Source organism: Microplitis mediator, chromosome 4 (genome assembly GCF_029852145.1).
Source record: "Microplitis mediator isolate UGA2020A chromosome 4, iyMicMedi2.1, whole genome shotgun sequence".
In the NCBI taxonomy this organism is placed as follows: Eukaryota; Metazoa; Arthropoda; class Insecta; order Hymenoptera; family Braconidae; genus Microplitis; species Microplitis mediator.
In genome coordinates, this window is record NC_079972.1 from 5,441,225 (window position 1) to 5,451,229 (window position 10,005).

Genomic DNA, 10,005 nt, shown 5'->3' on the forward strand with positions numbered 1-10,005 from the left:
TTAAAATAATAATAATAACTATTCAAAAGACTTATATATATATATTTATATATATATCATAAGCGATATATTTTTAAATTTATACACGAGTTTAATAATAAAAAAAAACTATAATTAGTGAGTACAGTACTTAATGCTTAATTATAAATATAAATCAAACAGAACAAACATTTATAAAAAAAAAACTTTTTTTTAAATTTATTCCGGTTAATCGGATGATATTTAAAAAAACAGATAAAGTACTTTTTGTAACTTTTATAATTAAATTATTGATCGTTACATATACAGTAGAACCTAATTGTAAGACTATTAGTTTCTCTCTCAAACTATCGCGATACCTGGGTTATAAAAAAGACAGAATGATAATCTTATAACGCGGTCTGACTGTATTTGGAAATCACTTATTAATAATAATAAGCTTATGGGCATTCCATGCAAAATCGGACGTTTGAAAAATTTTAATTTTTGATTTCTTTTATTTTTTGATAATTTGTAGTACCCATCAAAAATCTTTCTTGTAAATTTTGAGATTTTTTCAATGACCAGATCAAAACTTTTTTTTTGAAAATTTTATTTTTTTGTGTAATTTTTTTTCGAAAAAAATACGAGCAAATTTTTTGAAATATTTTTCTATGTGATTTTCAAGTTTTAAACTTTGAATCTTTTTTTCAAAACTCATGGATATTTTGATTTTTTTTTTAACTTTTTATAATAAACTGCAATCTTTTCCACAACTTTTAAGCCTGGTCTGATCGTGAGACTTTCATGGCTATTATTTTTTTTCGATTTTTGAAAATTCGAATAATTTTGTTTTGTCTATTAATCTTAATTATTAATTTTAAACATCTGTTTACAGTGAAAAATTATAAAAACTACTTAAAAGAACTTCAAAAATAATAAATAGTGACAAAAATTGGTATTCATATTGATTAATAGAGAAAACAAAATTTTTCAAATTTTCAACAATCGAAAAAAAATAATAGCCACGGAGTTCCACGACCAGACCGAACTTTTAAGTTGTGGAAAAGATGGTAGTTTATTATAAAAAATTTTCAAAAAAATCAAAATATCCGAACTTTGAAAAACAAATTCAAAATTAAAAACTTGAAAATCACACAGAAAAATATTTTCAAATATTTGTTCATATTTTTTTCTAAAAATTATTTTTGAATAGGTTATCAACAAGATGTTAAAATTTACCAGGAAGAGTTTTTTGATGGGTACTACAAAATATCAAAAAATGAAAGAAATAAAAAATTAAAATCTTCCAAACTGTCCGACTTGGCATGGAATGCCTCATATACATGCATATAAAATAATAAAAATTTAAGTTATTTGATGTGATGAAACTTTACTCGAATGGGAACCCGTGGGTTTTACGGGTACATTACTTTTGCTGTTGGTAATTGGGCACAGTACCTGCCTGTAAGCTTCTCTGTATAGTTTATTAGTACCGGCATAAATAAAAGGATTGATAACAGAAGATGCCCATGCCAGTATTGAAGCAACCACATGTATAATTGGGATTTTGACCTTGTCGTCGATGACGTTGACCAGCATGAGTGGCAAAAAACATAGCAAAAAACATAAAAATATGGTGAGCATAAGTTTTGTTACTCGAGAATCTTCACGCCTTTGAAATCCAGTGTTACGTCTCATACCGCCGTTAACCATATGTGCTTCTAAATTTTTACGACTTTGTCTTACTTTCCAGTAAATACAGAGGTAAGATACAATTATTACAACACAGGGTATTACAAATCCTATGACAAACAGCATTTTTTTCGGACTCTTGCCATTTTTATGCAGTATTGTGCATGAAAATGTCTTATGATCAAGTCCAAGTTTCCCCCAAATTCCAGTTAATGGTGGAAGAAGTAGCGAAAAACTAATTACCCATATCGCTATCAACATTATTGTTATTCCTCGATTTGTATAAAGTCTCGCATAAATATCAGACTTTGATATTAAAACGTATCTGTAATTTATAAATAAAAAATAAATTAATTAAAATTAAAAATAATTAAAATTGTTTTTAAATTTCTCAGGACCGCAGATTTATTATAGACTTTATTAATTGCTTTCATATGTGCGTGACCCTCGCTATAAAAAGCAGTACGAAAAGAGAACTGATGACTCATTAAAAACTATTCAGAGTTTAAGTGTCTCCGTACTTATTTATTAATTATTTAAATTATTAATTAAACAAGCCAGTAGGTTAATTATCAATTAATATATATATTTATATTTATGTTAATTAATTTAAATTTTTAATAGATTACGAACCTGTTGACAGTTATGGCGACCATACTCAGCAAAGATACAGCAACATTGCCGTAAAAAAATAGCGGAAATATTTGACAAAGTGTTTCGCCGAGTACCCATGCCTCATTTAAATATCTGCTTGCTGTTAATGGTAAGTTTACAGCGGAAAATATTAAATCTGATATACTTAAACTTATAACAAATGCTGTTGTTGCATGTCTTCGTAATCTAGTATATTTTAATAGTGCTATTACTGTTACTAAATTACCTGAAATATTAAAAAAAAAATCAATTAATAATTAATCATACGTTTTTAGTGTGATATTAAAATATTACGTAAATCAAATCTTCATAAATTAATATTTATTTAAAACAATTTAAGATTTTAATTCCGTTAAAAAATTTATAAGAATTTATGACGTAAAAATTAATTTGAAAAAAGTCATTCATTTGGCAATATAATTTTGTGTACTTATATATTTGAATTTATATGGACGATTTTTGTTTTTTATTCAAAATTCATTTTTTTATTTTTTGCTTGTTTTTGAAAAAAAATATAAAATTGTATATTTGAAAAAATGTATAAAATTGAGAAGTTTGGAATTTGTGAGACTTTTTTTTTAAATTGAAATTTTGTAGAATTTATACACAGAAAAAAAAGACTTCTTGGCGCAAAAAATTTTTACTCGCCCCAAGAAAATTTTTACTTGTCCTAAGAAATATTTTGCGTCATGGAATTGAAAACGAAAATTCGCTTAGAGCGAGAAAAAATTTTCTTAAACCAAGAAAAGATTTTCGGGGCGAGAAAAAAATTTCTTGCGTCACTAAATTTTGTCAAATCTTAAGAAAATTTTTGTTTCTAATTCATAATGCAAATTTTTTCTTGCGCCAAGAATTACTTTTTTTTCTGTGTAACTTTTAAAAATTAATTTCAAAAAAGTCATTCATTTTATAAAACTAGAAAATTTCAAATATGACTTTTTTTAAAACTGATTAAAATTTTTTTAGATCTGACACAAAAGTCAAAATAAAATTAAAAAGTTTCGATTATTTTTTACCTAAAAATAATATTTGAGAACCATGTGGTGCTTTTATTACAAGACTTAAATATAAAATTAAATTTTACAGTAATTAACCAAAGTAATCTTTATTAATTGACGTAATAATTAAATTACAACTTAATAATTGGTACTTTAAATAATAATAATTAATTAAAAAAAAAAGTTGTTGAGATTTTTGAATGAATGATGACTCATAAAACGAAAGCTATAAAATATAATTGTCCATGTCATATTTTTTATTCTTTAATTCATATATATATATCATTGTCTATCTTAATTGACGTAATTATGATGGCACCAAGTTAAAAGGTGACGATCGTGACGTAGAAAAAAATTTTAATTTAAACTCCAACCCTAGTGTAACATTTGCTCAAATTAAATTAGTTAATTTTTTTTTTTATTACAAGTTATAATGAACTTAATAAACATGTCATTATGACTTGCCGGCTCTAGTTGTAATTAACAAACAAAAAATGAAAAAAAAAAACATGAAACTGAATACCAAGATATAAGAAGACAAGCGTTTGAAATATGATCCTCATATTTATATTTATATTTAATAGTTAAATATTTTTAAATACAAAGAAGATTGATTGCTGGTTAAATGATCTATTGTATTGAATGTTAGTCATACCAAGAACGCCAATGATGCTAAATAGTATCGCGCAAACAGCCGCAGTAATTGTCACGGCTCGTGGATAAGCTTGTTGATATCCATGATCGTGATCCTGGATCATTCTCAAGTCTGTAGTCACGTTCATCTTGATAATCCTTTTAGTATTTAATCTCTATCTTTTCTTTAAAATTAATTCCTCTCTTACAATTTTTATTTTAAACTCATGAACGAACACGTGTAGTAGTTTAATCACTTGTACAAACTCCCGCACATTTTCTCTGTTTATTTATTTATTATTATTTTTTTTTTTTTCGTTTCTTCGAGTCTCCGGTCTTTTTAAATTAAACTCCTGTCAATCATTAACTTGAGACTACTGACTGGCATACAAAAATAAATAATTGATAAAGTTCAAACAATTATTTAAATATAATTTTATAAATCCGATTAAAATAATTCGTACGTGCTTTAAAACTCAATAAAATAAATTTTAAAAATACTTATTGACGCACTTTATCGAGTTTAATCTCACAAACACTTTATACTAATCGATTGCCAGCGGATTTATTTTGAATGCAGTTTTTTTTATATAAATATATAGGAGTAAATGCACGTGTGGAGATACGAGTGCTGGCAAGTAGAGAGACCGCGGGTTGAATAAAACTTTGAATCGCGGGCCGCGTACTGGATTTAATTGCACGCGGGCTTGTGCTTCTGTTTCGTCTTCGGTCTTTATAATAAAACTTGTTACTTGTTAGTATTACTGACGTTCTTTTTCCTTACATATTACATTTACTGATATATATATATATATATATATAGATATAGATATATGTGCGCTCTACTAGAGTTGGTCCACGAGTAAGCAGCGTCGAGAGCTAAATAAGAATTTTCTTATCTCTTCTCCAACACTGTACTCAAATTAGCTTCTGTTATGACTTTCCTTTTTCCTTCTCTTGCTTCTTCTTCGTCGTCATCATCATCTTCCTCGTGGTTTATTTGAAATACCCATTACTTTATAGTTTTTCGTGGTGAAATAGTTTTCTGTTACCGCATTTTTTTTTATTGGTCACTGTGTCCTGTAAAAAAAAAATCAGTTACAAATCTACTTAACCACTTCCGGTTAATATTTTCCTTAGTTAATTACTTTATTGTAAAAATAACTATTTATCATTTTTTAATAATTTTATTTTTTAGTATTTTTTTTTAATTTATTGTTGATTAATAATATTAAACTTTTTTTTTACTGAAAATATGAATATTAATTAAAATATTTAAATAATAAATGAAATTTAAAAAGGAAAATTTTTGAAATTAATTTATTAAGGAATAAATAAATACATTTTTTTAAAATCAATTATATAAAAATTTTTAATCAACAACTTAATACTTCATTATTTATAAAAAAATTTTAAAAAGTAAAATTACAAAATTTAATTTATAAATTAAATTTTAAAAATCAAATTTTCAAGTATTTTTCAAATTAATTAAGAAATAAACAAGTAAATTCTTTTAAATTAATTATATACAAATTTGTAATTAATAATTGATTTAATACTTCATTATTCATAGAAGTTTTTTTAAAAGTAAAATTACAAAATTAAATATATAAAAGAAATTTAAAAAAAACTATAAAGTATTTTTGCAATTAATTTTATCAAAAAGTAAATGAAAATTATTTTCAATAAATTAATAATATAAAACTTTTTAATTAATTATTACATTTCTTAACAAGAAATTAAAAAAAAAAAATTTTTACTAAAAAAGATTTTAAAAATTAGTTAAAAATAAAAACTAACAAATACAAATGTTTATTATTTACATTTGTCTATATTTAAATTGACAAAAAATATTCACAAATAAACAAGTCCGAACACGTTTTTACTACTGACTTATCTACTTGTTGCGCGGTGAACGCATGAAACTAAACTAAACCGTAAGGCGTAATGTAAACCCAAACCCAAACTGGAACCGTGCGTCATATCATATCAAGACACTGAAGACCAATAAGAATATTAAGTAAAGGTGAGCGGGCACATGGTCTCGCTTTGTGATTGGTAAGCCGGGTGGTAGCATATTCTCCAACTGCACTATATAAGTACATATATCCTTCCATATACACATACGTAACATACAACAGGGAATACCAGCTGCAAACTTCCCTAAAAATCATCCCTCATTCTTTTGTACTTTCCAAAGACGTCAAACAATTGGTGTATACATGCATCTCATGCAATATTTCCCATTGCGTGTTAAAAACCAAGTAGTTATATACATTTTACTCATACATTTAACATTTTAAATGGAGAGGCACTAAGGGGAACCCTACAACCAAAGGGATTATTACAAATACTTTTTACCTTTTAACCTTTACGACCCTCCCTGTTACTTAAAATTTGTACGTTAAAAAATTTTAATTGCGTGAGAATGTTTAACATAAGTCATTAAATTTTTTAAAACTTATTTGAATTTTAAATCTACTAGAGTACTAGACCTTAAAGATGACTAAACTCTTGTTTATTTACACAAATCATTATCTACGACAATAGATATTTCTTTTAGTATTTAAAATTTTTCAAAGGATATTAATCTTTAGTTTTTTTTTTTTCTTTGAAAAATATTTTATTTTATCTTTTTCTATGTTTGCTCTTATATTTTAAAATAAATAATAAAAATGAAAAATACATAAACAAGATATTAGAAAAAATTGTGCTAATAAATTATCATTCTACTCACGATTGTTACTTTTTTACAAATTATTGCTAATATATAATTGATAATATTTATATTTAAATAACATAAAATAAAAATGTTGTTATTTTATTAATGGATTTTATTATAAAAATCATGTATTAATTTAAAACGGGAGATAATATATAATTATTGTAACAATAAAACAATGAAAGATATTAATTTATCTTGACAGTTAATTTTTTACTGGTTAAATTGATAATTAATAATCACCGGACTTTACTACATTATTTTATAATATTGATTTGCAATTAACAAGATGAACAATGAACTTTAATGTTACGTCCTTCCATAAATACTTATGTCAATATTAATATTATTTTTACCATCTTGCAATAGGAAATGATTACTATCTGTATGTGATAATCATTGTCATGCTTTTATGTCAACTATTCGTTTCTCGTATAGTATAATTATTATTGCCGATAGTAATACTTACCATCTATAGCAATATTTCTTATGTCTGAAAAATTTGTAAATTTTGCCTTCTGAGATCGTAATGATTATCATCACGAATAAGAATGGTTACCATCTCCGATAATAATATTTCTTATATTTGAAAAATTTTTGAATTTTGCTTTCCGAGATAGTAATGATTATCATCTCGGATAAGAATTCTTACCATCTGCGATAGGAAAAGTTAACATAAAAAAATAAGAATCATTAAAATGTAAAAATGGGAATAGTTACTTCGTTAAGATGGGAAGTATTACCACTTTTTTTTTCAGCGTGTAATTATACATAAAAAACATAATTTTCAATGAAAATTATGGTTTTTTAAATGACTACCCTGGTCAATAATAACATTTGATTTAGACTTGGTTTATCAAGTCAAAATTTAGATCCGTTTTTCACAAGACAAACTCGACTTTTTTTTACGAAGATATGAAATTTATTGAGTTTTCGCCTTGGCTTAGACTTAACTGGCTGACTTAATCTCGATTTAAGACGAAAAATTTTTAATCAAGTCGAAATTGGCTTGGTTTAGATTTATTCGACTTAAATTATAAGGCGAAAAAATCAAAACTAAGGTGATACCTTCGTCGTACTGGAAGTGAAGACAAATAAGTTCAAACTAAGATAAAAAAGTTCTAAAAGTTAATAAAAATTTAATTCAAGTCGAAACAGTCGAGATCATTTCGGAAAATTATCGGCAAATCGATAACTTCAAAAGAAAGTAATTTGAAGCGAGCCTCAATCAACTTTATTTTTTACCCGGGTATCAGCTTTAAAATGAATATTATTTGAAATTAATAGACTTATGGACAGTAAAAAAAACAATTATTCATATAAAAAAAAATACATTGTGATTTTAAGTTTTATGACATTTATGACTCGAAAATTCAAAGTCATGTAAAAATAAAGTATATAAATAAGTTAATTTATAATGATATTTATATTTTATCTTTTAGCTGATTTGAACTTGTTAATAAATTCGAGTAATTTGCTTTCAATTTCAAGGAAAATTTTTAACAGTTTACTTATGTCAATATAAATATTATTTGTTATATATACGGATGACTAAATATTTGTCTATAGATATATACATGTCATATCTATTGTAGTATAGTAAATGTAAATTTGTAATGAATAAATTTGAGTTTATTAGTCATAGGGTATTAGGTCGTATGAAGAATTAAAATGCGGTATTCAAAATATGTTAACGTCAGCTTTGAGGAATAGAAGGTACTACTGCATCTTGTAGTATACAATATATGTATATGTCCATGTATATATGTATATATATTGTTAGTTATAATTTTTTTTTATGTAGTTGTATTAGTAGCATAAAATATAAAAGCAAACAAAATATGTTTTATTTTATTTGATAAATAATAATTACGAGAAGCAAGAATACTGAATGAACTCATTGTATGTACCCTTCATTCCTTTAACGTATCGCTACTCTATTTGAATTTAACAGAGAGTCATTCATAAGCGACCAAGCTTTAACTGCCTGTACTCTTCATCTCTTTTTATTATGTTTTAACTTGTTCATTTTATATGTATATTGTTGTATGTAGATATATATATGTATATAAGCATGTATTATTATATCTGCAGGGACAAAATCGTTAAAAGTTAATATAATGAGTTGAGTGCTCGCAGGAGGAGTGCGATTGAATATAAATTTTTTTATAATGTCGAGAATAATGTAATCGCAGTGAAAGCTTGAACTGCATTCTTTGTTTTAGTTTTATTATGCGGAAATCTGTCGTGAATGTAATTCATGTTTTAAAATAGAAGGGGACTTATTTTTATTTATGGAAGCGTAGGAGTTGCTTAGAATTTGTTTTTTTTTTAAATAAAAAAATTAATAAGTATATTTAGATAAATTAGGTTGCAAATAGTTTAATAATTTAATATTAATTAGTAACCTGTAGGTTCTATGTAACTGCTGACGGCGACAGAATTTGTTTAATTTGTTATAAATTTAATTGTTTATTTAATCATTTACTCTGGGATGTTTTATTATATTTATTATTGTAATTTAACCTGCTCAGTACCATTAGTCGCTAACTTAAACTGTTTAATGCGTTTTTTATAATTTTTATAAAAAAAAATTTCAACTAAAAAAATCATTATTGATAAATAATTATTTGTAAATCTAAATATGTTAAAATATGATGTATTAAATTATTTTATAATAGATTATAAATTTAAATTAAGTGACTGTTTTCAAAATCGCGCTCAGCCGGGCATTTTTTACTTTAACGTTCATTCGTTAGATTAAATTTCGGTTACATCAAATTTTTTAAGAATTGTCATAACTATATCTCATTAAATATATTTTTAAAATTGATGAAATTTTATATTATGAAAGAATAAAGTAATATAATTTATAAATTATTTTCCAAATCAATAAACTTATCATAGTTTAATTGATATTTTTTTGAGCTACTATGGGGCCATGTGTTGACAACTTTTAGTGAGCAACTATGGGTACACTCAAGGACCTTATTTAAAAAATTAATAATAATGAATTATCAACATTATTCTTCAAACTAAAATTTCATTCTAATACTTAAAACTGGGTGTCTTATCAGGAAGGCAGGGGAAGAAACCACGTCCTTTCTCGACCAACTGTGGTACGTCGACCAATACATGAAATTGGTACTATAGGCAAATCCATTCAAACCGGCATAAGGGAAAACCGAATGCTAAGATTTGATGGACACGGACTCGTGGCGATTGTTTCGGCACCCACACGCAAAGGACCTCTGATCCTATGGTTATAATATCCGCCAATATTGAGCTTTCTCAATGTTTCGCTTTTATAATATTATGGTCGAAAAGAAAGGACTTCGCAGCGCG

The 10,005-nt window shown here is 25.5% G+C and overlaps 1 protein-coding gene across 2 annotated transcripts; it reads right to left on the minus strand.

The window, feature by feature from the left end:
- Positions 1-57: 57 nt before the first annotated feature.
- Positions 58-5,911, minus strand: LOC130666452 (protein trapped in endoderm-1-like). 2 transcript variants are annotated; one of them, XM_057467456.1, is made up of 4 exons: positions 5,762-5,911; positions 3,961-5,018; positions 2,287-2,533; positions 58-1,978 (listed from the first exon to the last, which is right to left on the minus strand). In XM_057467456.1, the coding sequence occupies exons 2-4, from the start codon at positions 4,085-4,087 to the stop codon at positions 1,327-1,329; spliced, it is 1,026 nt and encodes a 341-aa protein (XP_057323439.1). In that variant the 5' UTR covers positions 4,088-5,018; positions 5,762-5,911; the 3' UTR covers positions 58-1,326. The 2 variants fall into 2 exon arrangements, with proteins under 2 accessions (XP_057323439.1, XP_057323440.1); XM_057467457.1 differs by having other exon boundaries at positions 5,739-5,860.
- Between the last annotated feature and the right edge of the window lie 4,094 nt (positions 5,912-10,005).